At 44.2% G+C, this 25,543-nt stretch overlaps 1 protein-coding gene across 4 annotated transcripts in view; it reads left to right on the top strand.

Moving 5' to 3' along the window:
- Window positions 1-25,543, top strand: part of LOC121586671 (collagen alpha-2(VIII) chain) — a 120,965-nt gene that overhangs the window by 89,914 nt on the left and 5,508 nt on the right. For all 4 annotated transcript variants that reach the window (XM_041903585.1, XM_041903584.1, XM_041903583.1 and 1 more), the window contains one exon: window positions 19,225-19,415. In XM_041903585.1, coding sequence (XP_041759519.1) covers window positions 19,259-19,415 — 157 coding nt within the window. In that variant the 5' untranslated portion in view covers window positions 19,225-19,258. The remainder of the gene's footprint in view (window positions 1-19,224; window positions 19,416-25,543) is intronic.

Genomic DNA, 25,543 nt, shown 5'->3' with positions numbered 1-25,543 from the left:
AGATAGTGCTCCCCTAGCCCCCATGATATAGAGAGAGAGCTCCCCTAGACCCAATGAGATAGTGAGGGAGTGCTCCCCTAGCCCCCATGAAATAGTGAGAGAGTGCTCTCCTAGCCCCCATTAGATAGTGAGAGAGTGCTCTCCTAGCCCAATAGAGATAGAGCCACCCTAGCCCCCATTAGATATTGAGTATGGTTTGGTTGTCACAAGCATAACTACTCTGTCGTCTAACTACAGAACAAAGCACAGAACTGGCCTGAATGGAGTGGGGTCTTAGCATTTGCTTGTGAATCATTCAGTGGGATCTCTCTCTCTCTCTCTCTCTCTCTCTCTCTCTCTCTCTCTCTCTCTCTCTCTCTCTCTCTCTCTCTCTCTCTCTCTCTCTCTCTCTCTCTCTCTCTATGCAGTGGCGACTCGTCATTCAGGGCCCCAACTGTTTAGCAAAAAAAGTATTTTTTATTTTATTTTGCCTGTTTTGCATGTTATTTTGGCATTTATACGTGTCACATATCAGTTTGCAAACAATGTAAAAATAATCATTGAGTTAATAAAGCTGCATACAAACATGGCCTCTTTTTTGCTTTCTTGAGTAAGGCAGCTCCAAAATGCTGGTGTTTCAGCCTAGCTCAGTGCTTTCTGTGGTGGTGGGGCAGCCAGTGGAAAATACGAAGCGTAGGGGTTGGTAATGTTCTCTAGTTGCGCCGTGATTGGCTCAGTGTTCTGTCACTCATGGGGACACTAATCACAGGAAAATCTACAGGGACAGCTTGACAATTCAAGCCCTTTGGGTGCTGCCATAGATATTTATTAGAAATGCCCATCCAATAAGGCTCAAGGTCATTAGCCACAGATAAAATGATGTCAAATCACGTTATATCTACCGTAGCTTTGATTGGACTGATCATGTCAACATCATACTTTCAAGCTAGAAAAGCAGCCATTATCATGAATCAAGTCGACAATCTACTTGCAAATCCTTTTCAATCCTTGTCATATGAAGATGAATTATAGATAAAACGTATTGGTGCTCATCGGCCATTGGACATAAACATTACACAAGTTGGAAGTCGCAAATTCAACAATGAGTGGTTTGGAAGGAATCAGTGGCTAACTGTAAGTGTTGCAAAGCAATCACTAGCCTGCTATTCAGTAGAGAGGGTGTGTGGTCCAAGTCGGGGTTTAAGGGTCTATTTTCCAAGCTTAAAAGGATAAACATTCACATGCAACACCATGGGCCATGCTGTCAATCCAGCATGACTTCTGCCGCATTCAAAACAACTGTAAACTCGGAACTCGGAAATCTCAGACTACAGTGAGTTGAAGACAACTGGGAACTCGTAACAAACGAGCTCCAACTGGGAAAATACGTTTTGAATAGTCATCCAACTCGGAATTCCAAGTTGGGAACTCGGGCCTCTTTCTAGAGCTCCGACCTGAAGATCACTGACGTCATGATTCAACCTTGTTTTTTTCATAGTTCCCAGTTGTCTTGAAAGCATAAACAATCCAGAGAATGCCAGACTTTGATGACAAAATTTGCCCACAAGAAGGACTGCCGTGCCACGTTTATGTTCAAGTGAGCACAGCACAACAAGGTGAGTCCAAAAATGTATTGTATGCTGCTGCATAAATGACGTAATATGCCAGGGAGATATGTATACTGTAGCTAAGAAAGTAATACTAAGTGTATGTTGTGTAGTAAGCTGTTATTAGCCTATGTGACTCAGCCTAATAATTTGGTCCTTTTCCCCTTCATAATTTAGCCTACTGTTCTGACTTGATGGTGCACATGTAGCCTAGAGCCTGTTTTAGAGAAATGTAATCATAGAATATTGTAAGAGCTTTCATTGTCTGCTTATATGCCCCCTTTATTTATCCGATGGATCTGATTTGGTGTACAGGGAGAATACTGTAAGAACGGCCCATGTTCTGAATTCTGTCGCTGTACATTTCAAAAGTGCTAAACAAATAGTTATATTGACTACATCCGTCCTAGCTCGCTCATTAATGTCTTAATCAAAATTACAGATTGCCTCTTATCCGCTCATCGTGCCCTTATGCCTTAGTTTGTACATCTCAATTGTCAGTAGAAACCACATTTGTTTAAGCAAGTCAGCCATAGCGGCTATGTTTTTTTAAACGGCAGTAAATTAGGCTGAATGAACTGTTTCGCTGCTAGACAAGGCTTCGCTGATAGCCAGGTGTAGCGGTGGTAAGGATTCACTCCATGGTGCTCTAAATAAAACTCTGCTGTTGGGACAGCTTTATGTAGGCCCTAACAGTTTGTGGGCACCATTTGTCACCATTATAGTGCAATTATTGTATTGTATTGTTTAGTGTTGTGTTGTGTTGTGTTGTGTAGTGGCTTTGCTGGCATGCATCCCACATTTTTGGGGGGAGTTTTCCTCACCAAGATTTACATGCTAAAATCGCCACTGCCCCCATGAGATAGTGAGAGAGGGCTGTCCATAAGTATGGTGGTCATAATCATTACCACACTCTGTCTAATGAGGCTCATAGCCACTACTTCCCTCCCCATACCCTTCACACCCCAACCAATCCATCTCAGTCCTACTTCTCTCAACGGTACCACAGCAGTCCCCAGATGCAAAGAGGACGATGGAAAACGTAAGAGTACTCAACGGGGCAGGCAATGACACGGTGTGTGTGTGTGTGTGTGTGTGTGTGTGCCTAGTGGTTTGCAGTGAAAGTGTAAACAACTTGCGTCACGCCTCAGCAGGTCCCCAACAGCGTTAAATGGATAATTTATTTCTAATGATTCTGTTAAATGTGTAACCAGCTGTGAGGAATATAGGACCTCTTTTGTGGTCGCATGTCTAGGGCCAATGTTTTCCTGTGTAACACTTGGGGAGAGGGAAAGAGAGAGAGGGAGAGAGAGCGAGAGAAAGAGGGAGGCAATTTAGCGAAGCCTTCATTAGACTTTCCACTCAACGACTGTTAGTGTGACAACTGATAATGTGTCATACATCAAGCATTAGACACACACATATTTACTTAGGCAGACATACGCACACTTATACGCACTCTTATGGAGTACTATCACTCAAAACACACACACACACACTCAATGGCATACACACACATTCACAGGCACACACAAGCAAACTCATGGGTGGACACACATGCACACGCACACACACACAAGTGAATGGCCATACTGTTTCCCTCAGGAGCTAGACGGTCATCAGTGAGCGATTATTTACACAAACAGTGGTTCAAACTGTAATGTGTTCAAAGAGACCACAAGCTGCGACTGCAACTTGAGTAATATGTGGTCAGCTGACACCGGAAGGGTGTTACGACTTTACTGCCACTCAGGATGAGGGAGGGATTACCTCATAGTTAAAAGGTGATTCCCCAAATAAAAACCCACACGCTCAATTTCCTCTCCTGCTCACACACACCCTCCGACTCAATAAGAGCAGTGTGTTAAGTCGCCAGTGCGGTACAAATGGTACACACACACATGCACACACACACTCTGTCCGTATACACACACAGGCACACACACACTCATTAAGCAGTCTGTGTGTCAAAAGGGCATGTCAAAAGGGCAACACACTGAACAACAGCAGTTTGTTAGACTGGCCGTGTTTGTATTAGTTTCATATGAGTGTGTGTAGTGTTTGTTTGGTGTTTACAAGTGCACCTCTCCATTGGACTGCATTGTAATCATGCAGCTTGTAAAGCTACTAACACAGTCACTCAGCCTTACATTTTACATTTTAGTCATTTAGCAGACGCTCTTATCCATGAGTGCATACATTTTTTGTTTCATACTTGCCCTTGTGGGTTGTGTGTGTTTGCTTTACCTACTCCCTTTAAGACTGGTTTGATGTTCAGTTATACTACCACTAATTGGCTGAGAGAGTGGCTGTTCAGCTGTCTGTGTCATGTTTCTATTTTCGGTTAAGAGTCAGCATTCAGATTGTGACAGTGGAGGCTGGTGAAGGGAGGATGGCTCATAGTAATGGCTGGAATGGAATAATGAACGTTCCATTAATTCCACTGCAGCCATTACAATGACCCGTCCTTCGATTTCAAGTGAGACCAGGCTCCAGGTGTTTCAATGGGAAGTAGGGTACTTAGGTAAAGTGCTTTCTTTCAGTACTGAGCTAAAGTAGGATGGATTCACTAGGGCCTTACTGAAGTAAGGTGCTTCAGTTGCTGAGGTGAGACATTGGGTATTGCTTTGTGGTTGTGGTCTATAAATGAATATGGTTATGCTCTTGGTTGAGGTTTGCCAGTAGTGGACAGTTATGCTGTAATGTGGTTGTGGTTGAAGTTGAGATCTGGTTGTACATATGTGGTTGTGGTTTAGGGATGGTGAAGCTCTCCAGTTATGCCATGTGGTTGTGGTTGAGGTTTGGTCATGATCTCCAGCCTTGTGATGTTGTGGTGGTTGAAGAGTGGTAGTGTTCACCAGTTATTCTATTGAAATAAAACAAACTTTTCAGGAAGTAAAAACCAGCCATATTTTACCATGAAATAGAAAAAAACTGCCATATTTTAACATTGATGGGTTCTACATGGAACCCAAAAGGGTTCTACCTGGAACCAAGAAGGGTTCTCCTATGGGGACAGCCGAATAACCTTTTGGAACCCTTTTTGTCGTTAGATGTTCAGAGTGAGAGTGACAGCTTTCGATTAATGTATTTTTTTTTTTAGAAAAACATTTAAATGTACGCATCAACAAGTTTTGGGGGCTAATGTTATGTGTGTGTGTGTGTGTTTGTGTGTTTTGGTGTGTTTAAGACTGAGTGTGTGTGTGTCCCAGGCCGGCAGCAGGCTAGTGTGGCCAGCCAGACAGGATTGCGTGAGACTTTGTCTGCAGAGCTTTTCAAGAAAAACATTTCATAAACAGATTGTGTGAAGGTTGTGGAGCAGCAGACCAGTGTGTGTGTGTGTGTGTGTGTGTGTGTGTCTGTGAGTGTGAATGTTCAGACGCCTGCAGGACGCTGGGCACAGTAACACTCGTCTACATTACCCCCACCACAAAACAACACACCCTTAGCCAGCCAAGTACCAAACACTGGGCTACCACTGTTCTCTCTCTCTCTCTCTCTCTCTCTCTCTCTCTCTCTCTCTCTCTCTCTCTCTCTCTCTCTCTCTCTCTCTCTCTCTCTCTCTCTCTCTCTCTCTCTCTCTCTCTCTCTCTCTCTCTCTCTCTCTCTCTCTCTCTCTCTCTCTCTCTCTCTCTCTCTCTCTCCTCTCTCTCTCTCTCTCTCTCTCTCTCTCTCTCTCTCTCTCTCTCTCTCTCTCTCTCTCTCTCTCTCTCTCTCTCTCTCTCTCTCTCTCTCTCTCTCCCTACACACACGGACACACGGACACACACACACACACACACCAGACGTGACTAATTATGAGAAGCTTGGTGAAGGCTTTGAGAAACACAGCCTAACCCGGCTTTAGAATCAGACATCAACAACCAAACTATGTGCGCACTAGCACAAAACAACCACAGGAAAAGAGCTGAGCTACTAAACAGAACCAGATACGAACTCACCACACACTTAGCACCGACACTTCCTTAGAACCCAGTGCTTAGAACCCAAACGCTGGGTCTCAAAAACCATACCGATCAAAATACAGAGTTCTGCCGAATAAGAACCAATATGTTAATTGATGTGATTTAATAAGTAGGTAAGCAGCACCCTTGATGGCTTAAAATGCCCTTAAAATGGCTTTGGCCAAACTCTATCAAAACAGTTTAGTGTCCAAGGCTTAACGAGAACGACTTGATGTATATGGCAGCGTGGGCTCCTACTACTACTAGACAAAGCTATAGTCCTCCAGAAATAATATAAATAAAAACACTAGAGCACAGTAACACAAGTCCAACCACCAAACTCTGGCCTTCAAACCGCCTTACGGTTGCAGTGCGAGCACCACCGTGAGGTCATCATCCTTCCTTCAGAATACCAGAGAGAACAGTAAAAATGGAAGAGAGGATGAGGGTGTGTGAAATGAAAGAGTGGAGGATAGCCAGAGAAGTGCAATGATGAAGGCAGCATATGGAACGAGGGATGGGTAAAAGAGTGAAAGGAGAGGGGAGGAGAGCCAGCGAACTACCAGAGACCAGCAAACTACCAGAGACTAAGGGCAGCTCATTGCTCAGAGTGACCAGAGAGGAGCCCTGCTGTGTGTGTAAACATAGACTTGCGATGCCATACCTCCAAAATTACATGGTTGTCACGCCTCCGTTGGAGGTCTGCAAAGTTTTGTATTGCAAAAATGGTTTGAATGGTCCTTTTGCTCCTAGCGGCAAGATTTTAATTTGATGTTACATTTCAAGAACCCTCCCACCACACACCAGTTGAAGGGCGGCTGTGTGTTATGTTCGTCATTTTTTTCCGTCCGGGGAGTTGTTGTTGCCTATGCTAGTTTCAAGTGCTAGTTTTCGAGTTATGAAGTGTGTTCTACAGTCTGCGAATTATGTTTATTGAAATTGAAAGTGGATTACGCTGTTAAAGTAAAACGCCACAACAAGTTCTAAACCACTCTGGTGGCAAACACACGTTTTTCCTTGTCTCCATTCTTCCACATGTCTGCTGGCTGCGCTTTGCTACCATCTCAAATATTGTGAAGATTGCCCATTATTTAAAAAAAATTTAAGGAGCCAAAAACAGAGGCAGTGGAAAACCTATTCAAGTAAGTAAAATGATGTATTATTAGCTAGATAGCCACTTTGGAGGCCAGGGATCATCAACTAGATTCAGCCGCGGGTCGATTTTTTCGGGAGCGGATGGTCCGGGGACCAGAACATAATTACAAATAATTTGTTACATTTACATTTACGTCATTTAGCAGAGGGGGGGGTAGAAGGATTACTTTTATACTATCCCAGGTATTCCTTAAAGCAGTAGAGTTTGTGTCTCCGGAAGGTGGTCAGTGACTCCGCTGTCCTGGCGTCGTGAGGGAGCTTGTTCCACCATTGGGGTGCCAGAGCAGTGAACAGTTTTGACTGGGTTAAGCGGGAACTGTGCTTCCGCAGAGGTAGGGGGACCAGCAGGCCAGAGGTGGAAGAACGCAATGCCCTCGTTTGGGTGTAGGGACTGATCGGAGCCTGAAGGTAAGGAGGTGCCGTTCCCCTCACAGCTCCGTAGGCAAGCACCATGGTCTTGTAGCAGATGCGAGCTTCAACTGGAAGCCAGTGGAGTGTGCGGAGGAGCGGGGTGACGTGAAAGAACTTGGGAAGGTTGAACACCAGAAGGGCTGCAGCGTTCTGGATGAGTTGTAGGGGTTTAATGGCACAGGCAGGGAGCCCAGCCAACAGCTTTGTTGCAGTAATCCAGACGGGAGATGACAAGTGCCTGGATTAGGACCTGTGCCACTTCCTTTGTAAGGTATTATCTCCCGAGTGGCGCAATGGTCTAAGGCACTGCATCGCAGTGCTAGCTGTGCCACTAGAGCTCCTGGTTCGAATCCAGGCTCTGTCGTAGCTGGCCGTGACCGGGAGACCCATGGGGCGGCGCACAATTGGCCCAGCATCGTCCAGGGTAGGGGAGGGAATAGCCGGCAGGGATGTAGCTCAGTTGGTAGAGCTGTGGGTTCGATTCCCACGGGGGACCAGTATGAAAATATATATATATAATGTATGTACTCACCAGTGGCGGCTCCTGAAAAAATTCTCAGGGGGGGCAACTTTTCTGATGATTTAGGTGACCTACACACATTTTTAAAAAGATATGTCCAGCAACAACATGAAGACAGGGGCAGCATATAAGTCAATACTGATATACACATTACTTGCTTCAAAAAGGCCTCATGGTTGAATTGGAAATATGTGCACCTGAGCATAATTCACAACAAGCAAGCAGGAGCTTTTGATAGAGGCTACTGAAAACATTGATGCAAGTTATTGGTAATAAGAAATTTTTATAGACTTCCATATTCTGCCCTCTTGTATAGATTTGTGAAAATGAACAGTGATAGACATTTTGCCTGAAAACAGAATTTGAAAATAATTTCTAGAAAAGGTAAACACAGCTATCTGTATGGCTTTGTAAAAATGAACAACCATATTCTGGCCAATTGTATAGATTTGTAAATATGAACAACCATATTCTGGCCAATTGTATAGATTTGTAAAAATGAACATGAACAGATTTTATTTTATTTTTTACTTAAAAAAAAAAGAAAAATAACTATTTTAAACAACATCAACTGTGAACTGATTTGGGCGTGTGTGTGTTAAAGAGACAGACAGGGAGGGACAAAGAGAGAGAGAGGCTACATTACTTGTACTGAAACTGTTCTAGCTTGCTGCATGATCAAATTCAGCTGATGCGCATAGCAATGCACGTAATGGGCATTTTTGAAATGCTTACGCACCTTTTGCTGCACACCAGCCTTCTCTCCCCTCACACTGGCTCCATCGTAAGCTTGCGCAATGAGTTTGACTTTCTCGTCGTCGGCAAAAGACCGTTCAGTCTCTCCAAAAGCACACTGGCGATTGAGACTGAGGTTGATTCCGAGATGGGAAGGAACTCAAAAAAGCGCTCCTGCACTTTGTGGTTGCTATCTATGTACCTCAGCACAAGCACCAGCTGTGTCTGTGTAGAAACGTCCGTGGTCTCGTCAGCTTGGATAGCTACGAAGTTCGCCGACTTCACCTCCTCCACAATATGTTCCCTCATGACCGCTAGCATACACTCCAGTAGCTCGTTTTGAATGGTCTTTGATGTGCCCTTGAAAACTTTAGCATTTTTAAGATGGTCATCAAACACCTCATCTAATTGTGCCACAAAGTTGACAAGTCCAAGAAAAATACCAGGGTTGGTGGAGCCCTCAGTTTCATCTTTGCCTCGCAAAGCTAGCCATCTTGACAGTTGTACGTGAATTGATTGACGCTGCTACCCGCTCTTTTCTTAGTTATGTTCATGGTTACTTATGTTACGTATGACGAAAGCGCGTAAGTGCAAGCCCTCCCGGAACCCATAGAGATTGTATTGAAAGCTCTGATATTTGAAAATATATATATTTTACATGATAGTCTATGAGAGACTCCTGGGCGATTTTCAACCTGACTGAAATCGCCCCAAAAGGGGCGGGGCCATTTGAAGCACGACTTTAGCCTGATTGGACATTTAGTGGCAGATCAGACGTCTAGATTAGAACACTGAAAACTACTGTTGCCGTGATATAATTGATTAGAAAAAAAATCCCTTCCTTTTCCCGTTTGGCAGTGCGTCGCCCATATCGCCCTAATGAACACACCGCCCCTGGTACTCACTAACTGTAAGTCGCTCTGGATAAGAGCGTCTGCTAAATGACTAAAATGTAATGTAGGGTCGTACTCTGCGAATGTTGTAGAGCATGAACCTATAGGATCGGGTTACCACTTTGATGTTAGCAGAGAACGACAGGGTGTTGTCCAGGGTCACGCCAAGGTTCTTTGCACTCTGGGAGGAGGACAAAATGGAGTTGTCAACCGTGATGGCGAGATCATGGAGCAGGCAGTCCTTCCCCGGGAGGAAGAGCAGCTACGTCTTGCCGAGGTTCAGCTTGAGGTGGTGATCCGACATCCACACTGATATGTCTGCCAGACATGCAGAGATGCGATTCGCCACCTGGTTATCAGAAGGGGGAAAGATTAATTGTGTGTCGTCTGCGTAGCAATGATAGGAGAGACCATGTGAGGATATGACAGAGCCAAGTGACTTGGTGTATAGAGAGAATAGGAGAGGGCCTAGAACTGAGCCCTGGGGAACACCAGTGGTGAGAGCACGTGGTGCGGAGACAGATTCTCGCCACGCCACCTGGTAGGAGCGACCTGTCAGGTAGGACGCAATCCAAGAGTAAGCCGCGCCGGAGATGCCCAACTCGGAGAGGGTGGAGAGGAGGATCTGATGGTTCACAGTATCAAAGGCAGCAGATAGGTCTAGAAGGATGAGAGCAGAGGAGAGAGAGAGCTTTAGCAGTGCGGAGAGCCTCCGTGACACAGAGAAGAGCACTCAGTTGAATTACCAGTCTTGCAACCTGACTGGTTTGGATCAAGAAGGTCATTCTGAGATAGATAGCAGGAGAGTTGGCTATAGACGGCACGCTCAAGAGTTTTGGAGAGAAAAGAAAGAAGGGATACTGGTCTGTAGTTGTTGACATCGGAGGGATCGAGTGCAGGTTTTTTGAGGAGGGGTGCAACTCTCGCTTTCTTGAAGATGGAAGGGACATAGCCAGCGGACAAGGATGATTTGATGAGCGAGGTGAGGTAAGGGAGAAGGTCTCCGGAAATGGTCTGGAGAGGAGAGGAGGGGATAGGGTCAAGCGGGTAGGTTGTTGGGCGGCCGGCCGTCACAAGTTGCAAGATTTCATCTGGAGAGAGAGGGGAGAAAGAAGTCAAAGCATAGGGTAGGGCAGTGTGAGCAGGACCAGCGGTGTCATTTGACTTAATAAATGAGGATCAGATGTCGTCAACCTTCTTTTCAAAATGGTTGATGAAGTCATCCACAGAGAGGGAGGAGGGAGGGGGAGGAGGAGGAAGATTCAGCAGGGAGGAGAAGGTGGCAAAGAGCTTCCTAGGGTTAGAGGCAGAGGCTTGAAATTTAGAGTGGTAGAAAGTGGCTTTAGCAGCAGAAACGGAGGAAGAGAATGTAGAGAGGAGGGAGTGGAAAGATGACAGGTCCGCAGGGAGTCTAGTTTTCCTCCATTTCTGCTCAGCTGTCCGGAGCCCTGTTCTGTGAGCTTGTAATGAATCGTCAAGCCACGGAGCAGGAGGGGAGGACCGAGCCGGCCGGGAGGATAGGGGACGTAGAGAGTCAAAAGATTCAGAGAGGGAGGAGAGGAGGATTGAGGAGGCAGAATCAGGAGATTGGAGGGAGAAGGATTTAGCAGAGGGAAGAGATGATAGGATGGAAGTGGAGAGAGTAGCGGGAGAGAGAGAGCGAAGGTTGCGACGGCACATTACCATCTGAGTAGGGGCAGAGTGAGTAGTGTTGGAGGAGAGCGAGAGAGAAAAGGATATGAAGTAATGGTCGGAGACTTGGAGGGGAGTTGCAGTGAGATTAGTAGAAGAACAGCATCTAGTAAAGATGAGGTCAAGCGTATTGCCTGCCTTGTGAGTAGTGGGGGACGGTGTGAGGGTGAGGTCAAAAGAGGAAAGGAGTGGAAAGAAGGAGGCAGAGAGAAATGAGTCAAAGGCAGACGTAGGGAGGTTAAAGTCACCCAGAACTGTGAGGGGTGAGCCATCCTCAGGAAAGGAACTTATCAAGGCGTCAAGCTCATTGATGAACTCTCCAAGGGAACCTGGAGGGCGATGAATGACAAGGATGTTAAGCTTGAATGGGCTAGTGATTGTGACAGCATGGAATTCAAATGAGGAGATAGACAGATGGGTCAGGGGGAAAAGAGAGAATGTCCACTTGGGAGAGATGAGGATTCCTGTGCCACCACCGCGCTGACCAGATGCTCTCGGGGTATGCGAGAACACATGATCAGACGAGGAAAGAGCAGTAGGAGTAGCAGTGTTTTCTGTGGTAATCCATGTTTCTGTAAGCGCCAAGAAGTCGAGGGACTGGAGGGTGGCATAGGCTGAGATGAACTCTGCCTTGTTAGCTGCAGAACGGCAGTTCCAGAGGCTACTGGAGACCTGGAACTCCACGTGGGTCGTGCGCGCAGGGACCACCAGATTAGAGTGGCAGCAGCCACGCCGTGTGAAGCGTTTGTAAGGCCTGTGCAGAGAGGAGAGAACAGGGATAGACAGACACATAGTTGACAGGCTACAGAAAAGGCTACAATAATGCAAAGGAGATCGGAATGAAATTAACTAAGCATCTGGGAAAGCGAGAGAGCGGGGCCTCCATCACGTTTCACTGAAACACTCAAATATAGCTCTCCCAACTTCCACTTTAGATTAATAGACTTTAGTTAGTGTCTGGTCTGTTAGCGATGTTACCAAACAGACTAGTTCTGTCTCTTACCTCTAGTTAGCGTCTGGTCTGTTAGTGATGTTACCAAACAGACTAGTTCTGTCTCTTGTCTCTAGTTAGCGTCGGTTCTGTTAGCGATGTTACCAAACAGACTAGTTCTGTCTCTTACCTTTAGGTAGTGTCTGGTCTATTAGCGATGTTACGAAACAGACTAGTTCTGTCTCTTACCTCTAGTTAGTGTCTGGTCTATTAGGGATGTTACGAAACAGATTAGTTCTGTCTCTTACCTATAGTTAGCGTCTGGTCTGTTAGCGATGTTACCAAACAGACTAGTTCTGTCTCTTCCCTCTAGTTAGTTGACTGCAAATTGACCGCAAGAAGCCCAAACAGATATAATGTTTGACTAAAACATAATCATTTCAAACCTTGCTTACATTTGTATTTGATCACGTGTCTCTCTATTATGAGTGGGAATAATTGGGAAGAGATGTCTTAAATTAAAATAACTTTCGAGCTGATTTCCTGTTGTTTTTACAGTATTTTATGTACAACAATAAAAATTATACAAAAAAAACTTGGCCCAAATTCAGCCCACGGGCCACCAGTTGGGGAAAACTGCTGTAGGCTAACTCAACTGAGCTGCTAGCTAACGTTACACACTGTCTAGCTAAGTGAATTAAATGTCATTAGCTAGTTAACTTCCTATTAGCTAGCTATCTTGATGTAATCATTGTAAATGAAGAACAGTCTCCAAATGCATTTCTAGATAACAGCCATGGAAGAAGGTGAAATTGAAGACAGAGAAATAATAGCAACATAATATTCAGTGCTGTCTAATTTGAGTATAATAAAGCCTATTTATTTGTGATGCTTTCTGTCATCAGGAAAGGAAAGCTGTGAAAGCCTGTTTGCAGATGAAGAGAGAAGGCCCAATGAATAAGGGTATATCCTATATGCCATGGGTTATATGTATAGGCCTACTTATGTTAGCAAATGTTGTATATAAAAATACAGTTAAATATCACACACAATGTATAAACCTATTACAATTGAGCAGGCCAACCCTGCTGGAGTTCTGCTCGGTGTGCAGGGTTCTCTTTCAGCCCAGCAATAACACACTTCTCAAATCTAATGAGTTGATAATCAAGTGTGCGATTGCTGGGCTGGGATAGACGTCTGCTCACCCAGTAGATCAGGGCTCAGTGGAGCAAGGTTGGCCACCGCTGGTATGAAATTATACTTTAGTAATAGTAACCTACTTGTTACTACTCAGTTATCTATTGTTGTTTAGACTAACACGTCTAATCTTTACATACCAGTTAGCTTATTTGTACATTTTGAAGTGATGGAGTTTTGATTCTTTGAAGTGAAGTGTTTAAACTTGTTTTCCATGTTAAACTATTCAAAATGAACTTGTCTCAATGTTGATTAATCATATATCACAATCCTGCAATAAAGAGGGGAAGGCGTTCTGTCTCTTATGCGTCTGTGTTTCTGTGTTGTATTCTCAAATGAACATTCCCTTTTTGTCTAGTTGTAAGATCTCCAATCTGTTTTATTTGATTGTCACTCTCTCTCAGTATATCAGCTATGTGAATCCACTTGGCAGCTTATCATATGGCATGCATGCCAATGCAGCCATATGCCTACAGTATGATGGCATTAACAGCCTTATGGGCATCTGTCATCTGAAGCAGAAAATAGCTAAAGTCACAGATTATTTACATGTTGGAGCTACATGTTCTCAATTTAAAATGAATGTATATGAGGCAAACCATATACCAGATGTTGTACATGCATTTTAAGTGCTGACATATAAAATTGTTTAGTGCAAATCCAAGCCTTACAATTTAGGTGCAGTTTGAAAAGAAGGTGATTAGGCTACAGGAGATGAGCATTACAGGTAACATTTTATGAGGTTCATTCATTTTAGCAATGTTGCTTGCAAAATGATCGCAGTTGTTCCCATAGATCGACAGTACATGGTTGCTTATGTATCACAGACACTGGATAAGCTAGCGACTGGGATAACACAGCTAATTTAGCTCATCTCGAAATAACAGTGAAATGCTGTGAAGACCATCATGCTGCAAACGTTATAAAATATTTTGTCACCAGTGCTTGTTATGTTGACGGCACTAATCTGGCACCTTTAGAGCTCCGCCCAAGCAAGGCATTTGATTGGTTTGACGTGTTGCGAGGCTTCACTGATTTACGACGGGTTCCGACTCCTCTTTAGCTGATTTCTGCTATGGAACTTCCCAAGGTTTCCCGTTTCAGGGAAGCCTGGTTTGCAACGAGGCTAGGGTAAACATGCCTTGACAGAAGCCTCTCCTGGTTCTGTCGCTCCCTGAGTTTAGCAGTTCTCTCTCTCTCTCTCTCTCTCTCTCTCTCTCTCTCTCTCTCTCTCTCTCTCTCTCTCTCTCTCTCTCTCTCTCTCTCTCTCTCTCTCTCTCTCTCTCTCTCTCTCTCTCTCTCTCTCTCTCTCTCTCTCTCTCTCTCTCTCTCTCTCTCTCTCTCTCTCTCTCTCTCTCTCTCTCTCCTGCATGTGAAGATCTATGAAGTGAGGGTGTGGTTATCCCTATCTGTCTGCTTCCTGCTTTAAGGAGGTGTAGTCCCTCTCTCTGCTTCCTGCTTTAAGGAGGTGTTGTCCCTGTCTCTCTGCTTCCTGCTTTATGGAGATGTAGAAACGTCAGCGCATTCCAGGGCAGGGTTGGGATTTCAACCAATGTCACTTCTAATCATTAGAGAGCTTCTGAAAACCATCAGTCGAAATAAAAACTACAGAGGAGGAAAAGGGAGGAGAGGAAATTGTCCCATTTTCACACCCTTGGATGCATACACTTTATGCTTCGCACACACACACACACACACACACACACACACACACACACACACACACACCCTCATCCAGTGGTGGTTTCCCCTCTTGCACCTGATGAGGGTTCTGTAAATATTTGATGGTGGTAACATGAGGATGAAACGATAAATTAAAGCAAACAGGCCCAGCTGAGCTCTGACAGGACAAACAAACATCCAGCCAATAACACGTTAGCCCAGACCCAACCCTGGCGCAGCCAGTAGAGCATCTGGGTGGGTCCAATAACACACTTAAATACATACAGCACACACACACACACATCCAGTATACACACGCATGGACACATACAGTACACACACACACACACACACACACACGCATGGATGCTACACGTGGATGTTTGAATAACATCCTTGGCTGTCCTCTTGGCTCTCAAATTGGCTCTTGAACATTGCACACCGGCAATAGTGTTCTAATGCTAACCAGACCGACCCACTGGCAGTAGAGTTCTAATGCTAACCAGACCGACCCACTGGCAGTAGAGTTATAATGCTAACCAGACTGACCCACTGGCAGTAGAGTTCTAATGCTAACCAGACCGACCCACTGGCAGTAGAGTTCTAATGCTAACCAGACTGACCCACTGGCAGTAGAGTTCTAATACTAACCAGACCAACCCACTGGCAGTAGAGTACTAATACTAACCAGACCAACCCACTGGCAGTAGAGTTCTAATGCTAACCAGACCGACCCACTGGCAGTAGAGTTATAATGCTAACCAGACCGACCCACTGGCAGTAGAGTTCTAATGGTAACCAGACTGACCCACTGGCAGTAGATTTCTAATGCTAACCAGACCAACCCACTGGCAGTAGAGTACTAATACTAACCAGACCGACCCACTGGCAGTAAAGTTCTAATGCTAACCAGACCGACCCACTGGCAGTAGAGTTCTAATACTAACCAGACCGACCCACTGGCAGTAGAGTTCTAATGCTAACCAGACCGACCCACTGGCAGTAGAGTTCTAATGCTAACCAGACCAACCCACTGGCAGTAGAGAACTAATACTAACCAGACCGACCCACTGGCAGTAGAGTTCTAATATTAACCAGACCGACCCACTGGCAGTAGAGTTCTAATGCTAACCAGACCGACCTACTGGCAGTAGATTTCTAATACTAACCAGACCGACCCACTAGCAGTGGAGTTCTAATGCTAACCAGACCGACCCACTGGCAGTAGATTTCTAATATTAACCAGACCGACCCACTGGCAGTAGAGTTCTAATGCTAACCAGACCGACCCACTGGCAGTAGATTTCTAATATTAACCAGACCGACCCACTGGCAGTAGAGTTCTAATACTAACCAGACCGACCCACTGGCAGTAGAGTTCTAATGCTAACCAGACCGACCCACTGGCAGTAGAGTTCTAATACTAACCAGACCGACCCACTGGCAGTAGAGTTCTAATACTAACCAGACCTACCCACTGGCAATAGAGTTATAATGCTAACCAGACCGACCCACTGGCAGTAGAGTTCTAATGCTAACCAGACCGACACACTGGCAGTAGAGTTCTAATATTAACCAGACCGACCCACTGGCAGTAGAGTTCTAATGCTAACCAGACCGACCCACTGGCAGTAGAGTTCTAATGCTAACCAGACCGACACACTGGCAATAGAGTTATAATGCTAACCAGGATGACCCACTGGCAGTAGAATTCTAATACTAACCAGACCGACCCACTGGCAGTAGAGTTCTAATGCTAACCAGACCGACCCACTGGCAGTAGAGTTCTAATGCTAACCAGACCGACACACTGGCAGTAGAGTTCTAATATTAACCAGACCGACCCACTGGCAGTAGAGTTCTAATGCTAACCAGACCGACCCACTGGCAGTAGAGTTCTAATGCTAACCAGACCGACACACTGGCAATAGAGTTATAATGCTAACCAGGATGACCCACTGGCAGTAGAATTCTAATACTAACCAGACCGACCCACTGGCAGTAGAGTTCTAATGCTAACCAGACCGACCCACTGGCATGGTTTCAGATAAGCAGAGGTGTGAAAATTATCCAATTTCATCTCAGTATCAATAATTTTTCATTTTCATTTTCATTTTTTCTTCTTTTTTTTAACGGGGTAGATCAGCTTTAATATTGCAGATAGATTGTAACTTCCATCAATGTAATTGTCTCCATCACTTCCAATCCCCCATATATTTTTTTTTGCAAATGTATACATTGGGGAGAACAAGTATTTGATACACTGCCAATTTTGCAGGTTTTCCTACTTACAAAGCATGTAGAGGTCTGTAATTTTTATCATAGGTACACTTCAACTGTGAGAGACAGAATCTAAAACAAAAATCCAGAAAATCACATTGTATGATTTTTAAGTAATTAATTTGCATTTTATTGCATGACATAAGTATTTGATCACCTACCAACCAGTAAGAATTCCGGCTCTCACAGACCTGTTAGTTTTTCTTTATGAAGCCCTCCTGTTCTCCACTCATTACCTGTATTAACTGCACCTGTTTGAACTCGTTACCTGTATAAAAGACACCTGTCCACACACTCAATCAAACAGACTCCAACCTCTCCACAATGGCCAAGACCAGAGAGCTGTGTAAGGACATCAGGGATAAAATTGTAGACCTGTACAAGGCTGGGATGGGCTACAGGACAATAGGCAAGCAGCTTGGTGAGAAGGCAACAACTGTTGGCGCAATTATTAGAAAATGGAAGAAGTTCAAGATGATCCTTCAGGTTTTGGGGCTGTCGCTGGGCAATACGGACTTTCAGCTCCCTCCAAAGATTTTCTATTGGGTTCAGGTCTGGAGACTGGCTAGGCCACTCCAGGACCTTCAGATGCTTCTTACGGAGCCACTCCTTAGTTGCCCTGGCTGTGTGTTTCGGGTCGTTGTCATGCTGGAAGACCCAGCCACGACCCATCTTCAATGCTCTTACTGAGGGAAGGAGGTTGTTGGCCAAGATATCGCGATACATGGCCCCATCCATCCTCCCCTCAATACGGTGCAGTCGTCCTGTCCCCTTTGCAGAAAAGCATCCCCAAAGAATGATGTTTCCATCTCCATGCTTCACGGTTGGGATGGTGTTCTTGGGGTTGTACTCATCCTTCTTCTTCCTTCAAACACGGCAAGTGGAGTTTAGACCAAAAAACTATATTTTTGTCTCATCAAACCACATGACCTTCTCCCATTCCTCCTCTGGATCATCCAGATGGTCATTGGCAAACTTCAGACGGGCCTGGACATGCGCTGGCTTGAGCAGGGGGACCTTGCGTGCACTGCAGGATTTTAATCCATGACGGCGTAGTGTGTTACTAATGGTTTTCTTTGAGACTGTGGTCCCAGCTCTCTTCAGGTCATTGACCAGGTCCTGCTGTGTAGTTCTGGGTTGATCCCTCACCTTCCTCATGATCATTGATGCCCCACGAGGTGAGATCTTGCATGGAGCCCCAGACCGAGGGTGATTGACCGTCAACTTGAACTTCTTCCATTTTCTAATAATTGTGCCAACAGTTGTTGCCTTCTCACCAAGCTGCTTGCCTATTGTCCTGTAGCCCATCCCAGCCTTGTGCAGGTCTACAATTTTATCCCTGATGTCCTTACACAGCTCTCTGGTCTTGGCCATTGTGGAGAGGTTGGAGTCTGTTTGATTGAGTGTGTGGACAGGTATCTTTTATACAGGTAACGAGTTCAAACAGGTGCAGTTAATACAGGTAATGAGTGGAGAACAGGAGGGCTTCTTAAAGAAAAACTAACAGGTCTGTGAGAGCCGGAATTCTTACTGGTTGGTAGGTGATCAAATACTTATGTCATGCAATAAAATGCAAATTAATTACTTAAAAATCATACAATGTGATTTTCTGGATTTTTGTTTTAGATTCCGTCTCTCACAGTTGAAGTGTACCTATGATATAAATTACAGACCTCTACATGCTTTGTAAGTAGGAAAACCTGCAAAATCGGCAGTGTATCAAATACTTGTTCTCCCCACTGTCCATACATACATACACATAAATACATATACATACATATCCTTTAAAAAATATATATTTTCCATTATTACTTTCCAACCCCACCACCCCTCCCCTAATTGGAGTAAACTAGTGAACAAAAACGCTTAGGCCTCTACATCCAGCTTATAGATACTATATACATTTTATGTATGCAGTCAATTTTACAATAGTTATATTTTGTTAGTTTTTTCTCCTCTACCCTCAACCTATCAAGTATTTGCTGTCATTCAAGAGAATATGATTTTGTTCTCCAGAATGACCAAATCTCTCTCTCTCTCTCTCTCTCTCTCTCTCTCTCTCTCTCTCTCTCTCTCTCTCTCTCTCTCTCTCTCTCTCTCTCTCTCTCTCTCTCTCTCTCTCTCTCTCTCTCTCTCTCTCTCTCTCTCTCTCTCTCTCTCTCTCTCTCTCTCTCTCTCTCTCTCTCTCTCTCTCTCTCTCTCTCTCTCTCCATTCCAGTTGCTAGCGGCTGAGCCTGGAGCCTGGGAGGCTGATGAACATGCTGTTGGCTCCTGTCTATGTGCTGCTGCTGCTGGGGGGCCGCGTCCTTGGGGGAGGCTACCCCCCCATGCCCCAGATGAAGTACATGCAGCCCATGATGAAAGGCCCCGTGGGACCCCCCTTCCGAGAGGGCAAAGGACAGTACCTCGGTTAGTATGTGTGTGTGTGTGTAGCTGTGTGTGCAACGTATTTGCGTCTGTGTGTCCTCACAAGGATAGTAAAACAAGGACAATTCAGATAAGTGGGGACATTTCGTCGCTCCCCACAAGGAAAAATGCTATTTTAGGCTTAGGGGTTAGGTTTAGTGTTACAATTAGGTTAATGGTTAGGTTTAGGTTTAGGGGTTAGAGAAAATAGGATTTTGAACGGGAATCAATTGTTTGGTCCCCACGAGGATAGTAAAACAAATGTGTGTGTGTGTGTATGTGTATGTGTATGTGTATGTATGTGTGTGTGTGTGTGTGTGTGTGTGAAGTACGTCACCCAGTGTTAAAGGTATGCAGGGGCAGGAGGGAACAGTGAGAAAGGTGGGGGGTTCTACTATTCTAACATAAGGAATTGTTTTAAGATGCTCATACCATGCATCATTTAGCTATTTGATTTAGAATTTCCTTTAGGTATCAAAAAAACAATATAAAAAAATTATGTGATCAAATATTGCATTTGTCCTTTATTACTATAGCCCATTTATGAATAACACATTCATAAATTCCCAGAAATTCATCATAAGAAATAAGGTTTTGAAGTGTCTGTCCTATATCTAGGAGATATAAGAAATATATAAGAAAGGTCAGGAAATATATAATATATATATATATATATATATATACAGTACCAGTCAAAAGTTTGGACACACCTACAAAAATATACACAAAACATGTAAAGTGTTAGTACCATGTTTCATGAGCTGAAATAAAAGATCCCAGAAATGTTCCATTCACACAAAAAGCTTATAGCTCTCAAATGTTGTGCACAAATTTGTTTACATCCCTGTTAGTGAGCATTTCTCCTTTGCCAAGATGATCCATCCACCTGGCAGGTGTGGCATATCAAGAAGCTGACTAAACAGCATGATCATTACACAGGTGCACCTTGTGCTGGGGACAATAAAATACCACTGTGCAGTTTTGTCACACAGCACAATGCTACAGATGTCTTAAGTTTTGAGAGAGTGTGCAGTTGGCATGCTGACTGCAGGAATGTCCACCAGAGCTGTTGCCAGATAATTAAATGTTAATTTCTTTACCATAAGCCGCCTCCAACGTCATTTAGAGAATTTGGCAGTATGTCCAACCGGACCTCCACATCCGGCTTCTTCAACTGCGGAATCGTCTGAGACCAGCCACCCAGAAAGCTGATGAAACTGTGGGTTTGCACAACCGAAGAATTTCTGCACAAACTGTCAGAAACCGTCTCAGAAAAGCTCATCTGCGTGCTCGTCGTCCTCACCAGGGTCTTGACCTGACTGCAGTTCGGTGTCGTAACAACTTCAGTGGGCAAATGATCACCATCATTGGCCATTGGCACACTGGAGAAGTGTGCTCTTCACGGATGAATCACTGTTTCAACTGTACCGGCGTCGTGTGGGCGAGCGGTTTGCTGATGTCAACGTTGTGAACAGATTTTGATGGGGAATTTTTTATTATGTTATTTAGATTGACGCAGGGTAGAGTCAATAGACTCTTTAGGATTAACCTATAGCTTTAACCTTACATAGAAGCCTCTGCCTGTATAAGCCACAGCCATGACTGAATGCATATGAATGCTAAGATGTGCCTCGCAGCTTCTGTATTGAGTGGCTTTCGGAAGCTCAGGGTCAGAAATATAGACTAAATGTATAGCAGAGAGATGAGACGATAAAAGACATGAGAAGGGAAAAGAGGAGCATGGGGAAAGAGGAGGAGCATGGGGAAAGAGGAGGAGCATGGGGAAAGAGTAGGAGCATGCCAAAAGAGGATGGAGAGGAGGCACTAGAGGAGGGGTGGAAGGAGAGGAGAGGGAGAAGCAGGTCTGTGAATGGAAATTGGATGGTTAGAAATAGGGATATGTTGATGATGAGAGAGCCAAAGAGAACGTTACGTTCCCTGACAGTGAAAGTGAGGGTCAGAATGTCCCTCTCTTCTAGGAAAACAGAGAGATTAATTAGATAAAAGAAAGGAGTCAATGCTCCCCATATCTTTCATTGTCGACAGAGAGGGTAAACGTTCAGCACTTTGATTACAATGGTTAGCATGTGTAGGATGTAAATTGTGAACGTAAGCAAAGCAATAATGCTCTTCCCTAATGTCTTACAAATTGTGAGTTCAGATAGAGTTCTCTTACTCAGTTCAACTCAATATACCCTCCCAATATAGTTACCCTGCTTTGATATAACAGTCTTTACCAACATATTATAACCTTCACTATTGATACATCCAAATCTATTGTCATTGTCTTGTATTTCAATCCCAATTGAGGTTGCCAGTAGCATCTCGCTGCCTCTCTCAAATGGCCAGTAGTATTGCTTGGATCAAGGCACCTCATGATCTATATAATTATAAAAAATATCCAAACATCGGTACAAAGTACTAGTAGGACAAAATATAATCCGAAACAGACATTAAAGAGCAACTGCCCCTAAAAAAGCAACTTCTTGTTTTGAAAGAGGCCTATGTGGCATCGATATGAGTCAGAAACAGTTACTCCAGTGTAAAAATTGACTCCAAAGTGAAAATAGTATAATTTTGGTCATAAAGGCAGTTTTGTCCAAAACTGAGATTTGCGAGATTATAGGAAAAAATGGTATGTTGCGGAATTAATAGTACCGTAACATTTTTCCTTGAGTTGGGTTTATTTCAATCTTGCCCACATCTGGCAGAACTCAACCCACTGGGCATAGACGTCAATTCAATGTCTATTCCACGTTGGTTCAATGTAATTTAATTGAAATGACGTGGAAACAACATTGATTCAACCAGTGTGTGCCCAGTGGGAAGTAATCATTAATTCGGAGCACAGCTGCCAGTTCAGCCCCCATTAAAAAAAAAACATCCCACACAGAGAAGAAAACAGTATAAAACATCAATATATCTATTTTTCCCTCAACTACGTCCAGGTTGTATATTTGATATGGAGGTCATCCCAGATTGAGACAGGACAGACACATATATTTGTGTAGTAATGCCTTTGCTTTATTTGTCCTTCGTGGGCAGTAAAAAGGCTGAAGAGACTGTGGCTCCTTGCTCTCTCTGGGTCTAGTAGGACTTGGCAGGTCTTCAATAGGTCTGATGGGGTTCTGATTGCCCACTGTTTACTGAGCTCCGCTGGGCTCCGCTAGGCTCTGCACTGTGTGTGTGTCTGTTTTGGTGTGCGTGCGTGTGTGTGAAGGCTCTGGTAGGCCTTGTTCCTCCCACCATCTGGTTGCTGTTACCAGTGATTTTCACGTAGACTAAGACAGTCTACTAAGACAGTCAAGGCATTGTGTTTGTGGATGTGTGTGAGAGAGGGAGAAGAGGAGAGAGAAAGTGAGGGAGAGAGAGCGAGAGAAAGTGAAAGAGAGAAAAATAAATATATAAAGACAGAGCATCAGATTCTATTGATGTTTGTGAATGCATGTCCCTGCATATGCCTCTCTCTTTCTCTCTCGCTCTCTCTGTTGTTATGTAATGCGTTAGTGAGAGTGCTTGCAGGCATGTGCGTCTCCAGCCAGGTCACCCGTGATACAAGTCAGTATTCGTCGTCCATCCATGTCTGAAGACGTCGGGAGATTATGTGGTAACCAGCCACTAGGGGCAACAGTGAGCGCTGTTACCTTCAAGTAGGTTTCGGTATTGCTAGGGCATTGTAGACAGGGATGGCAGTTGGCGTAAGCATTTGCCTCTGATTCCAAAGGTTGCAAGTTTGAATCCAGCAATAGAAAGTTGTTTTTGAGAAGAAAAACATTTGGTCTATCACAAACCTTAACCCTTACCTTAACCATCCGGAGTGAATGGTTTCTCTGTCACCTTTTGTACCAAGAGTCACTCAACATATTGTAGATCAGTATATTCTATGGGGGAAAAGGGGCCCTAGCTACCTCAAAACAATTCCTTTCATGACAGGCACATTTTCAATATCTCACCATGAAATGTTGTTTGAGAAAAGCACATTCCAGTAGTCAAAATAAAAGAAAATTCCTGAGGAGGATGTCCAATCCCATGTCCATGAACATAGGCTACCTGAAGTTTTGACATGAAGTGGATCCTATGCCAGCATAAAGCAGGCCTATACCCTGCTTTTAGAGTTTAATGATGGAATGGGATCAACAAGTGGTAGCATATATCAGCTATGCTGAACCTTAACACACTTGTTGTTGTCTTTGGGGAGCTTAGTTCAAATGGCATGCAGCTACCTCCACCTAGTGGCCATGAGACTACATTGCATTTACATTTACATCATTTAGTAGACACTCTTATACAGAGCGACTTACACATTGGATTTATGCACAATTGCAATAGGCATAACTGGAAAATCAAAACATTTTAGTATTGCTCAATAGTTATTACCTGTATATAAGTTAATTTATGTAAAAAATTGGCTACAAAACATTTTGATGATGTTTAAAGGGGAAATCGGTGGTTCAAACAACAACAAAGTGGTCACCCGCCATTGATTTGGTAAAAAGCTCAGGGATGAGGCTGGAGAAATGTACATTCATAAACAGGGCTATGGATGCAAGGACTGCCCATCCATTAAATCCAAATCACAGTTTTAACCATGTTTCGATGTATATCCGGGACAATCAATTTGAAAATCTATCAATCCATTACATCATATGCCCTATTCTACTTTCTGGATTGTTATTGATGACCCTGATGACCCTTGCTTGACCCCAGTGATTTGCTTTGTCCAGGGCTCATAACATAGTATGCCTGTAGGTCACACACTACTCTGACCCACTCCACACACTGGGGCTACACACTACTCTGACCCACTCCACACACTGGGGCTACACACTACTCTGACCCACTCCACACACTGAGGCTACACACTACTCTGACCCACTCCACACTGAGGCTACACAATACTCTGACCCACTCCACACTGAGATTACACACTACTCTGACCCACTCCACACACTAATAACCCAGTCATAGTTGACCCAGTCATAGTTAACCCAGTCGCGGTTAACACAGTCATAGTTAACCCAGTCATATTTAACCCAGTAATACAGTGCCTTGCAAAAGTATCCATCCCCCTTGGCAATTTTCCTATTTTGTTGCATTACAAACTGTAATTTAAATGGATTTTTATTTGGATTTCAAGTAATGGACATACACAAAATAGTCAAAATTGGTGAAGTGAAATGAAAAAATAAATTATAAAAAATAAATAACGGAAAAGTGGTGCGTGCAATGTATTCACCCCCTTTGCTATGAAGCCCCTAAATAAGATCTGGTGCAACCAATTACTTTCAAAAGTCACATAATTAGTTAAATAAAGTCCACCTGTGTGCAATCTAAGTGTCACATGACCTGTCACATGATCTCAGTATATATACACCTGTTCTGAAAGGCCCCAGAGTCTGCAACACCACTAAGCAAGGGGCACCACCAAGCAAGCGGCACCATGAAGACCAAGGAGCTCTCCAGACAGGTCAGGGACAAAGTTGTGGAGAAGTACAGATCAGGGTTGGGTTATAAAAAAAATACCTGAAACTTTGAACATCCCACGGAACACCATTAAATCCATTATTAAAAAATTGAAAGAATATGGCACCACAACAAACCTGCCAAGAGAGAGCCGCCCTCCAAAACTCATGGACCAGGCAAGGAGGCCATTAATCAGAGAGGCAACAAAGAGACCAAAGATAACCCTGAAGGAGCTGCAAAGCTCCACAGCGGAGATTGGAGTATCTGTCCATAGGACCACTTTAAGCCGTACACTCCACAGAGCTGAGCTTTACAGAAGAGAGGGCAGAAAAAAGCCATTGCTTCAAGAAAAAATAAGCAAACACGTTTGGTGTTCGCCAAAAGGCATGTGGGAGACTCCCCAAATATGGAAGAAGGTACTCTGGTCAGATGAGACTAAAATTGAGCTTTTTGGCCATCAAGGAAAACGCTATGTCTGGCGCAAACCCAATACCTCCCATCACCCCGAGAACACCAATGTTTTTCATCGGCAGGGACTGGTAAACAAGTCAGAATTGAAGGAATGATGGATGGCTCTAAATACAGGGAAATTCTTGAGGGAAACCTGTTTCAGTCTTCCAGAGATTTGAGACTGGGACGAAGGTTCACCTTCCAGCAGGACAATGACC

Source organism: Coregonus clupeaformis, chromosome 17 (genome assembly GCF_020615455.1).
Source record: "Coregonus clupeaformis isolate EN_2021a chromosome 17, ASM2061545v1, whole genome shotgun sequence".
Taxonomy (NCBI): Eukaryota; Metazoa; Chordata; class Actinopteri; order Salmoniformes; family Salmonidae; genus Coregonus; species Coregonus clupeaformis.
Note: the sequence above shows the minus strand (reverse complement) of the source record. Positions and strands in the feature narration are given on the sequence as shown.